The 18,885-nt window shown below is 43.6% G+C and overlaps 1 protein-coding gene across 1 annotated transcript in view; it reads left to right on the top strand.

Moving 5' to 3' along the window:
- The window catches only part of LOC147894338 (cilia- and flagella-associated protein 61-like), a 74,533-nt gene extending 58,432 nt beyond the window's left edge, over positions 1–16,101 (top strand). Inside the window, exons 12-13 of the mRNA XM_087385283.1 lie at positions 14,158–14,723; positions 14,914–16,101. Coding sequence (XP_087241409.1) covers positions 14,158–14,723; positions 14,914–15,919 — 1,572 coding nt within the window. The 3' untranslated portion in view covers positions 15,920–16,101. The remainder of the gene's footprint in view (positions 1–14,157; positions 14,724–14,913) is intronic.
- Positions 16,102–18,885: the final 2,784 nt, after the last annotated feature.

Here is an 18,885-nt window from a genome sequence, read left to right as displayed (position 1 = left end):
AGAGTCCCATCTTTTCTGCTCTGCTGTGGGAGCTCTTGGAGCGGTTGCTCCAATCACCTGTGCTGTATTTGTACCTCTACCCCTGCCTCCAGCTGTAGGAGTGACAAGTATAGGCGTTGTATCTAGTCTTTCTTCATCTCTATTGACATAATCCCAAAGATTTCTGCCAACCAAGATATTGCGAACCATGAAACTCCACAAGGAGTAGTTGGTGCCATCCAACTTATCCTCCTGTGTGAGAACCCCGAACACCTCATTGGAGTTGTTCTGAGCCATTTATACCAGAAAATATCAAAAAATACAGCAGACTGACGAAGTGAAATCCCTTCTTGGGATATAAAATGCACAAGTAAAATCTGCAAAGAAAAATCTGCCCACAGTGACAAATACTGTCACAGCCCGTCAAAGGTTCAAAATGCACTTCAATTGTCCTGCAAATGCTCTCCAAAACTTCCAAAAATGAGTCCAAAACTTCCAAAAATGTCACTCAAAATTGCCTGCAACAGTCCCAAAATGCTTTTACACTGCCAAATTGCATCCAAATGCCAAAAGCCCCAATTTCTTCAAGGAAATTGCATCCAAAAGATGGCAAATTCCCTGAAAGCCCCAAAAATGCAAGAAAGTACTGTGTAAAGCAAAAAGCCCCAAATTTTTGCAAGAAATCGCAACTCAAAAAGGGACAAATTGACTGAAAGCCCCAATTTGCAATTTATTTGCAAAAGAATCGAATGCTACGGCCAACGTGTGCAAATGAGCACACCCATAATCTCAAAATGTACCTGCTTGAATCCACAGCCAAACAATGTCTCAAAATGCACTAGAGTAAAATATCTGCAAAAAATTCCCACATACTCAAATGTGACTCAAACTGAGTCTAAAAAGCCTACAAAGCTCCCAAATTGCTCTTCCACTGCAAAATTGCAATCCAATTGCAAAAGCCCCAATTTCTTGCCATAAATTGTAACCAGAAGAGGGCAAATTGACTGAAAGCCCCAACTGTTGCAAAATTTGCAATGCAAGTCCAAAAGCCCCAAACTCTTGATAAATTTGCAATCTGCCTGCAATACTTGTCCAATCCACAAAATGCAAAGTGCAAACTACACTTGCAAAGTGGCCCTTGCAAAGAATCCTCTGCTGAAGAAGGCCCTGCAAAGAAAACGATTGATGCACGAAGCAAGAAGCAGGTTCAGCGTTGTACGGCAGTACGACACTGATGCTATTGTACGAACCTATTGGTATGGTTTTGACAACCGTACGGTTACAAGGGCTGGAGTAGATCAGACCTGGTGCAGAGCTACAAATGTACGGGTGCTTGTCCGTACAATGTATGAACGACTGTACGTACTGTACGGCAAGCAACAGCTAGCGATGTACGGAGGACTGATAGGCAATTGTACGGCTGTACGTTGACGCCTGTTGTACGGATGGCGATTGAAGCTGGTACGGTATCTGTATTACAGTACGACGCTGATTGCAGGTTTGTATGATCAAGTAGCGGGAGCTGTACGTCAGGTTGTACGGCAGGTTGTACGACAAGTTGTACGACTGGAGCGTCGTTGGGTGTACGGCTGAAATGGAGTGTAGTAATGAGAGTTAGACGGACTAGTTCTCCCAAGCTTGGAATGGAGAGGGTCGAGCTCACAAACAGGGTAACCTGCTCTGATACCAAATGTGAGAAAGAGAGAGTGAGAGAGCAAGAGAGCTGAACGTTGTGCTTGCAATAGATGAAGTGAAGTAATAGAAGAAGAGGGAAAGGTTTTGTCTAAGTGACAAAACCTTATCCTTCACTAACGGTAGTTAGTGAACTAACTGTGGTTAGGGGGAAAAACCTCAAATGAGGGAAAAGTGCCCCTAACCTACTTATTACATTACATTGGTCACTGCTAAATTATAATAATAATTCTAACATTGATGCACGTAGACCTCCTCCTTGAGATCCCCATTGATGAAGGTTGTCTTGACATCCATTTGGTACACTGACCATCCATAAAATGCAGCAAGAGAGATGACAGAGCGAATGGTGGTCATCTTGGCCATTGGAGCAAAAGTCTCCTCGTAATCTATCCCCTCTTCTTGTTGTACTCCTCAACTCTACCATCAGCCTGGTACTTTATTTTGTAGATCCATTTTGTGCCAACCACATTCTTGCCAATGGATGCATCAACCACTTGTCCCATGTAGCATTCTTTTGAATGGATCTAATCTCAGCTTCCATGGCTTTCTGCCATGCCCGATTGCCCTGAGCATTGTCAAAGCGCTGAGGCTCAATTTCAGCTTCCATCACTTGGGTCATGAGAGTAAAATTCACCTGGTCGTTAGCATTTTGAGTGCTGGCCCTTGTTCTCCCCAATATAGGCTGATCTTTAGCATCTGCAAGTGTCAACCTAATACCATCTGGAAGTGCATCTGGAGTAACATCCTTTGCACGGCGATGATAATGCTTCCAAATATTAAGCCGCCCCTCCCCATGAGGTGGCTGCAAATTTGAAACATTTGAGGAAAAAGAACCCTCAACATGTGGCAACCCTGCTCGAGTCTGAGAGGTAGAGGGAACATCAACTGGACAACCTAAATCAGCATCATCCTCAAACTGAATGATGTCCAAAGGTGTATCTTCATATGGAGGTAACTCCTCACTGATGGGCTACATGCTATCATGCTCTACAAACAAAACATCCCTGCTTATGATTACTTTCCTTGTGGCTGGATCAGAAAGCCTAAAGTTTCATCTTTTAGTGCTATAGCCCACAAAGATGCATTTAATGCTTTTATCATCAAGCTTGGATTGATTTTCAGCCGGGTACCAAAGCATCAAATACTCTGAAATGATTCACCTTAGGCTTGTACCTATAAAATGCCTCAAAAAACGTCCTGTCAACCAATGCTTGTATAGGGCAGCGATTCTGAATATATGTGGCTGTAACAATTGCTTCGCCCCAAAATGCTTTTGACATTCCCTTAAATTTCAGCATACACCGTGTCATCTCCATGAGAGTCCTATTCTTCCTCTCTGAAATCGGATTATGTTGAGGCGTGTATGGCATTGTTTTGTGATGCTTTATCCCATGCTCTTTCAGTCTAGTGTCAAATCAAGCTACAAGCTCTTTGGTCTACATGTGAGTACTTTCATTTTTGTTCATTGCTCTAGTCATTTCATTATGTCTTCTTTTGAGTATCACTTCCTCTCTCCCTAGCCTATCCTCTCTCTCTCCCTCTCTCCACCATGTTCATTTGGTATCAGAGCCTCACTTCCTACCTTCCCCTTATTCTTTCTCTATCTAGAGGATGAGAGAAGCCTGCAAATGGAACCTCCCCTCTCCTCTAAGGTAGAGCCTCCCTTCCCTTAGCCTCGCCATGGTTCCTCGCCATCAAGTACTCCGGTGTCCTAGTGATTGTTCCTGGTCCTCGTTTGTGAGTTCAGCTCACTCCCGCATCAGTTCGTGGTTCTCCCTTAGCATTGGCGGACATTCCTCGTTAGTTGGTCGCCAAAAACTTGTTTTGGAGCAGTCCAGCTGCTGTTTTTTGACCTTTTGAGGTCCCATTTTGACGTTTTTTGACATTTTGGCACTGCTGAAACATAAACGACCATGTCCCGCACCATTTTGAGAAAAAAAAATATCAATTTTTTGTCCATACATCCGTACGGACCTTTGCAAGCGGCTGTGCGACAGTGCCAGGAGTCCATACAACTTGTCAGAAGGTGATTCCGAGCAGTTTTAGGCTACTTTTTGGCATTTTTTGCTCAGATTTGGACTCCCATGACCTCCACCAGTGATTTGAACTTCCCGAGCTTACCCACAAGTCATTTCGGCTGTACCGACACTACGGTACATTGACTTGAGACTTCCGACAGCGGGGAATACTCTTTTCACACCTTGTCATATCCGACATTGCGATATTGCGGTGTTTGACTGTCCCGAACAGTCAAATATAATTTCTCTGATCTCGGTACACTTCGGTGACTGCTTCGATTGGTGCGCCATCTCTGCTACTCATTGCCTCTCCAAATGCGCATAAGCCACTGAGCTGAGCTGCCCTTACTTTGCTCCCAATTCGCGGCGGGTGCCCCCGATTTGCTGGTGCTCACGAATCTGATTTTAGCTGCCCACGATTTGCATCTTCAACTGGGCAGCTCCCTTGAGCACTTTCGCTCATTTTTTTAAGCCTTTTTTGCGCATTCGGTGACTCTCCGATCAGCACATTGAGAGTCATGACGTGATCTTCCTTGGTAGCTGCTCCTATGGCCTTCATCGACACATCACTCGAGGGCATTCTCGCCTGGTGCTTGACTGACATACCTCTTTGCATCAGGATGTGCACACTCTTGTGCAGTAGCTACTTCGGTCTCATGGGTTCTCTGCACTCGCTATGCATAAAATGAATGAAATCTTTTATATTTTTTATATGTTTGAGTTAAAGGTTCTCTACCTTGAGTAGTCCCTCTAAAATGAATGTTTGAAGAGTCAATAAAGGCTCTCAGCCTTGGATAGTCCTCCTCAAATGATGTGTTATTTCCTTTATGATTGCGTGGTTTCCTACCAAGTCCTGTTATGAAGCCAAGGGGGGATGTATTGTGGGAGCCTTTCTATTGGCTTTGATGGGTCTCTCTATCAGGCCTGGCCGAGTTTTAGGATGGTGGTGCATTTCCCAAGACCGATTTGTTGGGTCAAGTAGCCATGCTTTATTTGAGCCTCTGAGCTACTTGGGGTGCACAGAGCAGTAGACTCCATCATTGTCATGTTCTGTTCTTGGTTCCATTCCAGTAGTCTCTCACCTTGCCTTCATGGGGGGGTGTTGGAATATGAAGCCACAATGAGTCAAAAGTGAGTGTACTAGGTGTCTAGGGGGTGTTTTACAGTCTAGTGAGTCCTATGGATGCCACGTGTCATATTGGGAGTTATCCCATATGCATAAGTGTTCATATGTGTGTGTGTGCTCTTATATAAGAGTTGTACTTGTCTAGTGTCAAATCAATCAAGTATCAAGCTACAAGCTCTTTGGTCTACATGTGAGTACTTTCATTTTTGTTCATTGCTCTAGTCATTTCATTTCCATTTCATTATGTCTCCTTTTGAGTATCACTTCCTCTCTCCCTAGCCTATCCTCTCTCTCTCCCTCTCTCCACCATGTTTCTTCAGACCCGTTGTGCTCTTACTGAACCTGGACCATCCTTTTGGAATGGTAGGCGATGCAACTTTCCAAGAACAGAAGATTCACACACCTCTTGATGTAATTTTGGAAATCCTTCAACCATATTATGATTATGCAAATATGCCAAAGCTCTGTGATGTGCATGACAAAACCTGGCATGCCATAAATCACGTGGAGTAGAAGAAGAGACAACCATAGCATGCTGATTATAGGGCTGAGCATCAAGCTTGTAAAGACCATTGTTGGCCTCATAAGGACCTATAGCCACAATCTCATACCCTTTCTTTGCATTGATCATCCTGGAATTCCACAAGCATGTGCTGATCATGAGCCATGGATGGAACTAAAACAAGATTTTTCCTCAAGTCAGGAATATACGAGACATCACGAATATAACTTTTTCTTTCCTAAATCCAGAAGAATGGGAACATCTCCCACTCCTGTGATGTCCTAAGTTGTATCATTAGCACAAGTAACCTGTCTGCCATGAACAGGTTTGATTTCTTCAAGCCACTCTTTCCTGTGACTCATGTGCTTTGATGCACCACTATCTAGATACCAAGTATCTATGGCAGCAAATGAAGAATCCCCAGATGAAGCGAGAAAACCATCATATGCAACTAAATCCCCCCTGGCACCAAAGCTGTCCTGAAATGCAGTAAACGCATAATCCTTTCTCTCTTGTGCAAAGTTTGCATGAGATGGTGAAGCACTGGCATTTTCAGTTGGTGCCACATAACTACTACTTGTGACTTGCCTCTTTTTCTCATTGGCAATCCTTTTCTGGCACTCTGCAATGTAATGACCAGGCTTCTTGCAATAATTGCATTTTCCTTTCTTCACCTTTGCACCTTTATCTGCATTCCCTGCATTTGTGTTTGCATTCCCCTCCTTCCTGGGCAATAAGCATGGCTGGTCTTTTTCTGAAATTTACACTTTCCATGAGTGGCAAGTGCTTGCTCACTCGAACGGGCTGAATTGGAAGTCCGCATTTCTTCCTATAAGAGCAAGCCAACTAACTCCTTAAAACTGAGTGGAGAAGCCCTGAGCATAATATTCAAGGAAGGAACAAACGTATCATATGAGGATGCCAGACTATTGAGGGTGATAGAGACCGATTTCTTCTCTTCTATATCCTCATCAATAGCTGCGAGCTCATCCCGAATGTCAGTAATCTTTGCAATATGAGCTGAAATAGTTTGACGTTCCTGCATGGACAAGTCATTGAGCTTATAATTCAAAGCAATGCTTCTTACTTCATTCTTCACATTCCACATACTTTTCACTTTATCCCAAGCTGCCTTTGAAGTCTTGCAAGACTTGATAGTGGACTTAATGTGTGTCTTTATAGACAATGCAATCAAAGACAACGCTTGGGCATCCTTGCGATCAAACCTCTTCTGATCCTCCATGGGAGCGGTAGTAGAAGCTTGAGTGGTAGTGCCAGAAGTGAATGATGCACTCGTGCTAGATCCAACAGGTCTAGTCTTATCACCATTCACAATGTCCCATAAGCCCTTTCCAATCAAGATATTCTTGAGTGTAAATGACCACAAAGCATAGTTGGGTCCATCCAACTTATCTGCTTCCGTTACGGTACCAAAATTCTCATTGAGAGACATGATTTCAAGCTCAAGAATAAAGGCAAGTGTACTTGCAAAGGAAAAGACAGCAAATGTACAACTAAAAGACCACTGATTGCTATGCAATCACTGCAATGGCATTCACTGACAGTGGCTGCTCTGAAATAGCAGTAAATCTGCCCCAAAATTCAGCTCAAACCTCAATCCCTTCTGGGATACAATATGCAATCACCCCAAAAAAGTTATCCTCAACCACAGCCAAACAACCACAGCCAAACACTAGCTCAAATGCAATGTGTTTCTGCCCAAAAAAATCAGCCTGTATCTCAGCCAAACAATGGCTCACAATGCAGTAGCAAAATCCTGCTCAATAAGCATCTAAAAGTGCATCAACTTACAGCCAACACTTGGCTTCAAATATGCACAACACCTGAGCAATGATTTGCACTCAATGTGTAGCCAAAAAACTGTCCCAAATGCACTGCTACTTGTGCAATGCAATGTGCAAGACACATGCACAACACTATCTGCAAGAGCCAACTGGGAGAGGTTTAAAATGAGCTGAAGCAAGGATCTTGAGCTGGAGCAAGATCAAAAGTCGAACCACCAAGTCGAATCCGGGGCTGGAGATGCAAGTGGCGATCTAGAGAGGCAATCGGCAAGCGGGCAAGTCAAATGGAGAGGTGGAGAGGCGAACTGTACGAAACTTAGTAAAAATCAGCAAAACGTAAATGATATTGCTGGTATCTTTTGATCTGTTGCTCAGAATAAAATTCGGATAGCACGAACAGCTCTGAAAGGAAGGTAAAACTTTAGTACAACTGATCAAAACTCATCCGGGTTTCCCGACGTACCTACACAACTTTCGGTATCTGAAATTGCTTGAAAAAACTGCGTGCACAACGTAAAATGAAGTCGCCCAGCTGAGGAATGCTTCCTGGTGCAAAATCTCACAACAAACTGAAGCTCGAGATCACCCAAAGCTCGTGGGAGCTCAGGACAGCCAAAAGAGAAGTCGACGAGCAAGAACTATTTTCTTCTTTCCAACAGAAGTGCAATAGGAGCACGTGGGAGAGTGGGGAAGCAAGTGACAGGGCTGGAAGGACTGGCTTTGTTACCACATATATGAACAAGAATGGAGAAGAGTTATGAACACAAGAGAACAAGAAGTAAACTCCAACTGAAATGTTCAAATGAAACAATACAAGTGCTTGGTATATATAGTACCCAAGTATTGGTCAACCATATAGCTGACTTATGGCCTACAACACCATATCATTGTAGATATCTCTACACAAAGCACCCCATTGGGAGTGTTATGAGTTTTGAGTTGACATACAAAACTTCTGGAGGAGACTTTGGAAATCCAGCAATAATAGAAAATTCACTTTATTCTTTTGGCTTTCTATTCATGGCGGGACTGTAGTGAATCTTTGGAGATCTAGGTTCGGGAGCCGACTATACTTGTCCACATTGCCTTTCTACTGTGGAATGAGTTCAGCATTGCCTTTGGGATTTTAGACAAGCCATGACTATTTGGAGGGGGTAGCTAGGATTTTCAACACCTTTATTCGTCGGCCCTTCTTCATGACTTGGGGCTCAGTTGCTTGGCTCTCTCTCTCGCGACCCCATATCTTCTATGAGAGACATGACTCACTTTGGGATTTATCAATTCAATGCCATTTAGTTGAGCCATGCTCTCTGGATGACGTTCTTGCTTCACCCTTCAGAGCGGTACATGCATTTGTGGACTCTTCTTGGGAGATATTGGTGAGTATTGCAGCATGGCATATTTAGAGAGCCAGATTCATAGAGGCATTGGATGGATCCACAGTCCACCCTTCTTGTACATTGTCCAGTATATGGATGGATACTATACATACTCTGATGGCCATCTAGGCGACCATGCAGGGCCTCATGTGCAGCCTCTACTAGGAGAGCTATATTTTGTAGGGAATGGGGGAGCTCCCCTTTTTTCTGTGAGACTACTACAGGGTTGAGATGGCATTTTCAGCCTCAACCTTAGTTGTTTTCTACCTCCTTTTGAGGAGTGTTTCCTCACCACATGATTTATTTCCGCCTTGATCTCTTGCTCTCGTGGGTTTTTGTTAATACTTAATAGAATACTTTTTTATGGGGGAAAAAAAGAATCTATGATGCTTCATAATAGCTTTGGAGGGATTTTGTTTTGCAGCATCAACAAGCACAAATCCATTCGATTTTGGATCAATGATACACACACACTAGGTTGGGGGATGAGCTTGGCTTCAAATGTATGCCAGGTAGGTGAGGATGTGACATCCACTTAGCAGTCACTCTAGTCTTGGAGAACATCGTGAGAAAATTACTCTATTGGAACTCCACTAATGTAGACTTAGTATCAAGAGCCCTTGTGGTGAACCAAGTTGTATGAGTCTTTGCACGGTACATCACATCTTGTTGGTGCTTCTTGTGCTCTTGTATTGGTTAGCTCAGGAGAATGGTATGATATTATCTTTGCTTCAGATCTGGTGGCATACATGACATGAGGGATAGTGAAACCGGCCTTTAGTTAACTGAGGGGCAGTAAATTGTAACTAACTTAGCATCCACGTCATTTACAGCCACATTGCATAGCTTTCAACCACTTCATTAAGTACAAAACCACTTAGAAACACTTTGAAAAAGAAGCTGGGTGGAGGCTGGAGTGCCCCTGCTCAATGAACCAAACACGAGACACCACACGGTATTTATTTAACTCTCTTAGCAATGGAAAATAGTGCTCTTACACCAAGGGCTCACCCTTGTACTCTGCTACACTAGTAGTCCACTGCACAAGCTAGCACTTGGCTTCAAAATTCATCCAATTCAAGTGCACCCGCTAGCACCCAATTGTCAAGCAAGGCTAAGGCATTTCTCACAACTGTGTCCAACCAAGAGTGGCAATGCACTCCACAAGTCCAAAACAAATGCTCAAATAGCCTCAAGGCTTGAAATGCATCCAAATTGTCCCTCTAAGGGTCTGGCAATCCCACAATCCACCAACCGGCCTCTTAGGGCGACAATGCATCAATACAGTTCTCACACTGAGCAATGATCTCAATACAGGAAGAAATCCACCCACTGCCCCTCTTGCTCCAATTTGGTTACACCCTCTGTAACTAGGTGTCCATTCACAGCCTGAATGGCCAAGAGGGGGCTTTGAACAGCAGAAGAGCAACAACAAGCTTCCAAAATGACCAATGCAAGTAAAATGAAAGAGAGAGAGACAAGAGAACTCAAACCAGCTTCAAATGGTTCCAAATCAGCTCCAAGGAGCTACGACTCAATCCAAAACATCTCCAAGGGCAGCAAGTCAAGCAAACAAGAGGTAGCAGGAGGAATTGGCAGCTTGGAGAGGGAAAAGAAGAGAGAGACGGGCTGGAATTAGAGAGAGAAAGAGAGCAGAAGGATAAGAATGAGGCTGAGCACAAAGAGCACTTGGCAATTGTTTTTGTAGAGCTTAGGAAGCATACGTTACTGATTAATGCCAAGAAGAGTGAAATTTTTATGCACGAAATCCACTTTTTGGGGCACATAATATCTAAGGATGGAGTCAGGATGGATCTTGCCAAAGTGGAAGCTGTACAGAATTGGCCACCATTGAAAAACATCCATGAAGTACAGAGTTTTCTTGGCTTATGCTCATGGTACAGGTGGTTTATCCGCTATTTTGGTGAAATAGCATCACCTCTACATGCCCTAAGAAGAAGGGAGTGTCCAATCTTGTCATAATCTTGCCAGACTTACGCAAGCCCTTTGCTATCCAGTCTGATGCCTGTGGGAACAGCATAGGAGGAGTACTTATGTAGGGCGTTAGAGTGGTTGCACCGATGCTAAGATTAGTTTTGGAATATATGAGAAAGAGATGGTCTTTCTACTTGGAAGCATTACCTCTTAGGCGCTGACTTTTATGTCCAGTTTCTTTTTCGAAGTTGTTTCTAAGTGGTTTTGTACTTAATGAAGTGGTTGAAAGATATGCAATGTGGCTGTAAATCATGTGGATGCTAAGTTAGTTACAGTTCACTGCCCTTTAGTTAACTGAAGGTTGATTTCAAATAGAGTGGCTTCGAGTACTATGTTCTTGCCTATTTATGACAGAGGCCTCAACATTATCAATCTTAACATGTCTTGCTAGGTAAATTGGTTGTAAGAGGACTCCTTCTTAGTGAGCCTTGGAAGGATTTTTTCAATTAGAAACTTTAGATCTGCACTCCCCATAATGGCGGTGATTGGATGTCGAGAAAAAGGTGGAGACAGAGCATGACGACAAATCAAAATATTTCTCTTACAAGTTCCCCCTCAGACTCCGGATGAGAGGGGCAAACAGCCCATCATGTGGAATGAGTTTTTCCTATTGATGACTTGGAATGTCCATTGGGCTTCTTAGGACACATATAGCAGTCTAGATGGGAGAGGGGAACCACCCCCATTGTGGGTACTTGAAGAGTCTTTGCCCTCACTTGAGCATCACATTTTTACTTAGACTTGCGAGGCACTTGCAGCCACACCTTGGAGATTGATGCATATATATCTCTCTACTAGCTTCAAGGGGCAGATCAGACTGAGAGAGTACATAGGTTCGACTAGATCCTCGGAGTCGTCGAAGAGTCCTTCCAGCATGTTCGTATTTGGTGCTTTCACCTTCTCTGGATCAGGCTCAATGCCATTTTGAGATACTATATGTCCCAATAATTTCACTACGCCGGTGCATTCTTCAATCCAAATGGTACTACTTTGTAACAAAAGCAACCCCAAGGTGTGATGAACGCCTCTTCCATCCAGAAGCTCCTCCTCATTCTCAAGTAGCCACAACTCGTGCATGCTTTTTTGATTACAGCCACGTCATCACGTGGAATTTACCACTCTCCATAAAAATGCAAATACCTCCCAAGGCACATTTTGGACCTTTTGGTCACACAATTCTCATACACATTAGCATGCACATTAAGACTTGCATGCACCTCCGCACACGCTCATGAAAAGCCCCTTGACATGGACACCAGTCAAATTCCTGTAACATGCAAGACCATGTTGACTCAGGAGAATGTAAAAAAACCCTTCATGACTTGACTTTATATGGCCCCAAAAACATTTTTACTGGACACCCTTGCTCTAGAAGTCTGGTACAAGCACATTGCTTTCCATCATCTCCTAGAAGTCCCTGTAGAAGTTTTTACCATCTATACATCAGTGTAGAGTCTTTTATGGGAGTGTCCAGAACTCAAAGCCACCATCAACTAGCTATATACATAGCTATGCATCTACCCATCAGCATGCAACAAGTACAAAACATATTTACATTTTTGTCCACACATCGGGTGCATTGATTATGGGGGTTAGTTGTTGGGTAGTCATCTAGGGGGGCAGCAGAATGCCGCTGGTGATTAGAGGTCGGTGTAAGTTGGATCATGGGCAAAGATTGCGAAATTATTGTGGCATGACACGGTGCAGCAATCAGGCATGATTTTCCCTGTCAAACTCACGAGAATTTTCAGGAACTAGCCTAGGCAAGAAGGAAAGTAAAAAGTTTAAAGAGCCTTGTGAAGGCTCACCCAAAATCAGAGGTTGATTTAGGGAGCTTTTAGGGCCTGCTTTCAGAAAAGAAAAGGGGCTCGGATACCGAAAAACCCTGCAAATCTCCAGTGATAGCCACAAGGCAGAGCTCAAAAGATTAATGGCTACCCCGATCAGCAACAGCAGATTGCGAAAAAGATAACCAGCCCATAGAATGCAGATAACTATTGACAGAACGCATTGAAGCAAGCAGCAGATCATTGACAGCAGCAAATGGTTGCTGCAGATTGCTACAAAGATTCAGCAGAACTTTTGGGATCTGTTGACAACAAATTTCCTCTACAGATTCTCTTTCTCTCTGATCACATAAATCTGTGCAGAATCCAGCCTGTTCTCTCTCCTATTTTCTCATCTACCTGCAGAAATCTTCCCCTTCCCTCTTTTCCCTCACCTATTCTCCTATCCATGGCTGAAGGAAACTGCATGCATGAAGGTGGCAGGTATACTTCTCCTTCCATCCCTTTTCCAATGCACTTAAGATACAATTGGCACAACGGGTCACTGTCATGTTCAGTCCTTTGTTCCATTACAGCAGTCTCTCACCTTGTCTTCATGGGGGGGTGTTAGAATATGAAGCCAAGTTGAGTCAGTTTGGTGTGTTCTAGAGTGTTCTAATGTGAGTTCTAGTCTAGTGTGTCCTATGGATGCCACGTGTCACATTGGGCACTATCCCATATGCATCACATTGGGTGTTATCCCATATGCATTGGTGTTCATATGTGTGTGTGCGCTCTATATAAGAGCTGTACTTGTCGAGTGTCAAATCAATCAAGTATCAAGCTACAAGCTCTTTGGTCTACATGTGAGTACTTTCATTTTGGTTCATTGCTCTAGTCATTTCATTATGTCTCTCTTTGAGTATCACTTCCTCTCTCCCTAGCCTACTCTCTCTCTCTCTCTCCCTCTCCACCATGTGCCTTCACTCTGGTCAACACCTAGAGACAATTGGATTACTGAAATGTGCTTTCCCTCCCAAACTACTCTCCCCTCCCAAACTACTCTTCCCCCTCTCTCTCTCTCTCTCTCTCTCTCTCTCTCTCTCTCTCTCTAGGGGCTAGCAGGTCATTGCCTACTTGCTTGAGAGGTACTTGTTACGTCTCATATGTTTTACAACGGAGCAGATTCTAATAGGTCCTTTTTTTCAATAGAGTAGTCCTTCAGTTTATCAATCTAGATGCAGTGCTTGTATCTTTGCATTCATTGTTAGTCTTATTGCATAGAAATTTTGGAGATCCAAATGCATAGAGACTTTAGATGGGACTCAGACTTATGCCTTTGAGTCATTATCAGTGATTTGACAAGATATGCTACACACCCTCATGGGCTCTTGGGGCAGGATTCAAGGGTCCTCATGTGCCGAAGCGGCTAGGAGAGATTTCTTCATGAGAGATTGGGACCATCAACTAGCCTTCACATATACAGCCACAAGGCCTTCATGGCACTTATCCTGGTTTTTTGTGATTTGGTTGCACTTAATAGAAGTTCATTTTCTTGCAAAGAAACAAATGGTTGCTCCAATTTGTTGAAAATATATCTGCATTCTAACTACGAATTAGAGCTCCCCATCATAGTTATTTCAAACGGTTTGGGAGAGTTAGAAATCTTGTATATATCAAAGGTATTTGTTTTTCTTTCCTAGATCTGGATATGTTTTTAATATAAGTGTTCACAAATTTTGGTACACAGGAAATAATATCAATTGACTATGAAGAAATCATGCTTGCCCTGTTTGTGTGACACTGCAATTTTGGAAGCCTTTGAAAATATTAAGCAGTTTTGTTTCTCCATTTGTCTGTGCAATTACAGTCCTGTAAGCTAAATACTGCAGGAGGGCCTGGTATTCAATGGTCGAGTTATTGTGGATGCAAACTTTCAGACAAATGATCCCTTCATCTTTGCTTCTGGTAGTGTCTCAAAGTTTAGTCGGCAATGTGGAAAGCACCCAAAACTTGAAGCTTTCAACTCATTTGAGATGGGAAGAAATCTAGCTATGGCCATCCATTCCCTATTTAGAGACTATCTTCCTGATCAAAGTACGCTCTGGGGTGGGTTACTGCCTTCCCCTTTTGAAATGCTACCACAAATTAAGCAGATTGAAAGATCACCAAAGAGCACAATTACGAGACCTATTCAACCAAAGGGTACTGGAGGCCCTCTTCCAGGGGGTTTGTTCTTCTTTAATATCAAATGTCCTTCCTTACTCTATCAGGATTCAGAGCATTCTGTTATACAGCCTTTCCTTACAAACAAAGATGGATTTATACTAAGAATGGATTTAACGAAAACCCAAGAAATCTCAAGTATCACGTACTGTGGAAAAGATATTTTGGAGGCATGGAAAATCTTTAAAGTTATAGGGCTCCACATATCCATGATGAGCAATCTATTGACAGAGTAAGTTCTTATTTCCTAACTGGTTAGTGTACTTATCATAACTAGCATGTGCAATAGCTTGGTTTAGAATTGGCAAGGTTACAGTTGTTTTCCAGAAATAAGGGTATGAAAGCTATTAAAGTACACACTTTTAATCTCTTTGATGAGAAGGAAACTTGTAATTGAGAAATTTCTGTCTCTCTTTTTGCAGATGCACAAGAGCTGATATGAATATCGTGGATTTCTTCTCACAGCCATGGTTTACGCTGATCTTCCATGACAAGTTTTTGGAATTTTACAGTCAAATATGCTTACATGTCTATAATATACTTCAAGAGTATCCACAGGAAAAGCATTTAATGGAAGATGTAGTGAAAGAGGATGTCATGATGTTCTTGAGTGTCTACAAAGCTGACTTTCCAGGAATCAATTTGACATGCCCGATGTCTTACGGTAGCTTTGAGCGAATTCAGCAAAGGAAGTCGGAGGGAATCATGATGAGAAAAACCCTTTCTTCGATGTCAGAGAATTCCGAATCAACAATACAGAAGCAATCTCAAAAACATTGGGCAAGTGACCAAAAGAGTGATGACGGTGCCCATTTCCCAATCGAACAGGCCAACCAAAAGAGTGATGACGGTGCCCATTTCCCAATTGAACAGGCCAACCAAACTTCTGAAGACAAAGCTGGACCGTTACAAGGACTTTCAGGGGGGATTAACCCATCCGTAGAAGTAGAGACAATTGTAGAGAGTGAAATGAGTCTGGTGACAAGACAACAACAAGAGGAGGAAATCTCCTCAGTTATGAAAACAGTCATCACCATTGTAGAGAGTGAAATGAGTTTGGTGACTAGACAGCAACGAGAGGAGGAAATCTCCTCAGTTATGAAAACACTCATCACTGTTGCTGAAAATCAAGGGACCGTTACAGTGTCAGGAGACAAAGTGGATATGGATGTGGAAGTGGAAATGGCAGTGGCAGGGGCAGGTGATAACTCGCTAAACCCTGAGGTATCCAAAGAGCAAAAAGTTAAGGTTTGGATTCAAGACGGAGGCAGTGATCATCTAAATGTGAAGCTCTCATGGGAAGATGAAGATCAGGGAATTTTAGCTGGGAGGCCAGTGAGAGTCAATATAGTGCATGAAAATGGAGAGGGTGTGGTTGTGAGTTTTATCAAAGACAAGAGATATGTCATGGACACAGGAAGTGGATAATTTTGTGTCATTGGTTGTGATCAAGGAAAATATTTCCAAAGCTGGAAGTTTCAATGGTGTCTGTCTTTGGATGAAAAGTTCAATTGAAAATTCTGAGGATCAGAGACAAATATTTTTAATTTGATGCCCAAGTGGTGGGAAAGTTTATGTAACAGTCGTGCTTTGTTGCAGCCATATAGATTTAAGGCATTCCATTGCAAGACGTTCAAGCTTGCATTATGCAGCATATCTTGGGATTGTAGATGTGAATTAATGTTACTGGGATTTAACAATTTAGTGCATTGCCTTGGTAAAATGAACTTCATAATCATCTTTCCCAACAGAATTTTTTTCCTCATTCCAATACTAAAATGTAGATGCAAGAATAGAAGATTGCATTCTCAGATGTTTAGCATTCTTTGATGTGTCTGGAAATGATTCTATTTCTTCAGCAACCAAGAAAGGAATTTTTTATCTGAGGACGTCTAGCCTGCACGTGGACTACTCATAGCAAAATACTCTCATGTATGCGGATTACTGCTTTATTGCTTATTGCATTCGCAGTTCCTAAGTGCACAAAGAATACAACTGAGCCAGTAGGACTGGAATCAAAGATAAAACTGAGATCTCCTTGAGGAAATGGCGGAGGCTGCTCAAGGTTTGTGAAAATAAGAAAGATTTCTGAATTGAGGGATGAATACTGTTGAGAGAAGGCTCATTGCTACTACTAGAGCTGATGGCTGAGTTCACTCTAAATGAAGATCTTTCATATGCCCAAGGTGCCTTGCTGTAGGAGGCCAACTGCGAGGGGGGACAAACTGGGTCGATCTCCAATCAGTCCTTGTTGTAAGCATTGTGGAGAATGGAGTAGGAGAGGCCTAGATGGGGATAAAGGAGAAGAGTGCCATGTGGCATAGGAGTAGTTATCCCAGTTGCCTTGTATGTGAAGAGGGCCCTTGTTTTTGGGGAAGAGGATCTTCATTGAGACTTATCTTGTTTCATAACTTGGTTTTCTTCTCTTTTAGTCAATCCTGATTTTAGGTTGCCTTATCTTAGGGCCTAGGACAGCTTGGCGATCCTGCTGGGGAGGGGTTGAGTTCTTAGTTCCCCTCCCCAGATGTTGTGTAGACCTCCTCGTGCATCTCTATCTCATCCTCTTCTTTTACGTTTGGTGGACCTTGTCCTTCTATCCTTCAAAAGAGCTCTCTATTCCCACCCGCTCAGTGCTTATCCTCCTCCTCTCCTCTCCCTTCCCCTCTCTTATGCATGCTCCTTCCTTCTCCTTGAAGCCTAGAAATGGTGGCTAGCCTGGTTCAGAATGTATAGAGGAGTGGGAAGGATAGGCCTGATTGGTTTGGTTGCTGCAGAGGGGCTGTTGGGGCAGGAGCACCTCCCCCCCTCTGGTGATGACGGCATTGAAGTGGAAGGGTGGGCCGGGGGGCAGCCCCCCTCGGTATCGTGACTGTGGAAGGGCTATGGGGGCAGGAACACCTGCCTTCCCCCCAACCTTTCGGCTATGGTGCATGAGCGAGCACACAAAAACCATCTTCTTTCTTTCTCTGCCCAAACCTCTCTCTCTCTCTCTCTCTCTCTCTCTCTCTCTCAGGTGATTATGGATTCTACGATGATTCGGAGTAAGCCCTTAGTCCCCCTCAGATAGTACCGGCAGAGTTCTCCATGAGACCTCTCCAAGTTGATGCCATTTTCTAGACAGTGATAGTCCTCCACAGAGTTTGGGCCTTACCTTACTAGAGCATAGTTACGCTGAAACGCGTTTCAGAGCCCAGCCAGGCCTGAAACGCCGTTTCAGAGAAGTGCCGTTTTCTGAAACGCGTTTCAGGGTCTGAAACGTTTCAGGACCCTGAAACGGCTGGCTGAAACGTTTCAGCCAGTCTGAAACGCGTTTCAGAGCCCTGAAACGTGCCGTTTCAGACAACACAGGCTGCTAGGTCTCCAAAATCACATTTTTTGTCTTTTTGCTTTTGATTTTGGTCTCCAGGCTCCTTCCACTCCTTCAGCCTCATACTCTCTCCATCCTCAAGGTTTTCCAGCCCTCCTTCAGCCCCATTCACTCCTTTTCTCTCCTTTCTCTCCTGCAGCCTGCTTCAGCCCTCCATCATCATCTACTCCCCTCCCTTGCTGACATGGCGTTTCCCCGTTTCAGCCCTCCCAGAAATCCCGAAACGTTTCCGTTTCCGTTTCCGTTCCCCGTTTCCCCGTTTTCGTTTCCCCTAACTATGTACTAGAGACTACCGTGACTGGCACTAGAGTCATCCAGACGATTAGTTGAGAGTGGGGCTGATACATGTATGCACAGGTATCCACATGGTTTGTGAGTCATAGTATCCAGATGGACGGCCGGCTTCCCCCCTTTTAGTACAGCATGGATGCACCACCTGAGTCAATCCCTTGAGATACGATTAACCATATCATACGGTTAGATCTCCTCTAGCTCCATACATCTCAGACTTTGGGGGGGGGGGGATACCAAGAGTTTCCCACCAAGATCCAGTTTTATCACGACCATTTCTTGAGAGTATCGAAGGATGGACTCATCATCATACCCCAAGGATTGCCATTGGATAGATGTGGTTCTCGTCACATCAGTTAGGGATTGAGGCAAGGAGAGTTGCAGGCATACCTAAAGAGCAATGGATCTATAGGTTATGCATACTGGGGGAGGTTGAGACAGAGGAGCATTTCTTATGTGTCTGCCTAGGCTACTATGAGATCCGGCGACGATACCACTACCTCTTTCTGGAGGGAAACGGCTTTGGTCCTCTCTCACGACTGATCCACTTCCATGAATAGGTTTGCATTGGCCTCTACTTGATCGAGATGCGATGACACATAGAGATGCTACTACGATAGACGAGATAGCAACAGGTAGTGACAGCGTCACAAAATGTTGGGATAGGCCGAGCACAGCGACATGTCATGGACATCTGTGCATTTGAGTCGGCTCCAAGACATAGGGGGGTGTAGGA

This window comes from Dipteris shenzhenensis, chromosome 14 (genome assembly GCF_047967505.1).
Source record: "Dipteris shenzhenensis isolate YYH24624 ecotype China chromosome 14, Dip_SZ_1.0, whole genome shotgun sequence".
Taxonomy (NCBI): domain Eukaryota; kingdom Viridiplantae; phylum Streptophyta; class Polypodiopsida; order Gleicheniales; family Dipteridaceae; genus Dipteris; species Dipteris shenzhenensis.
This window is presented reverse-complemented; position numbering and strand designations above follow the sequence as displayed.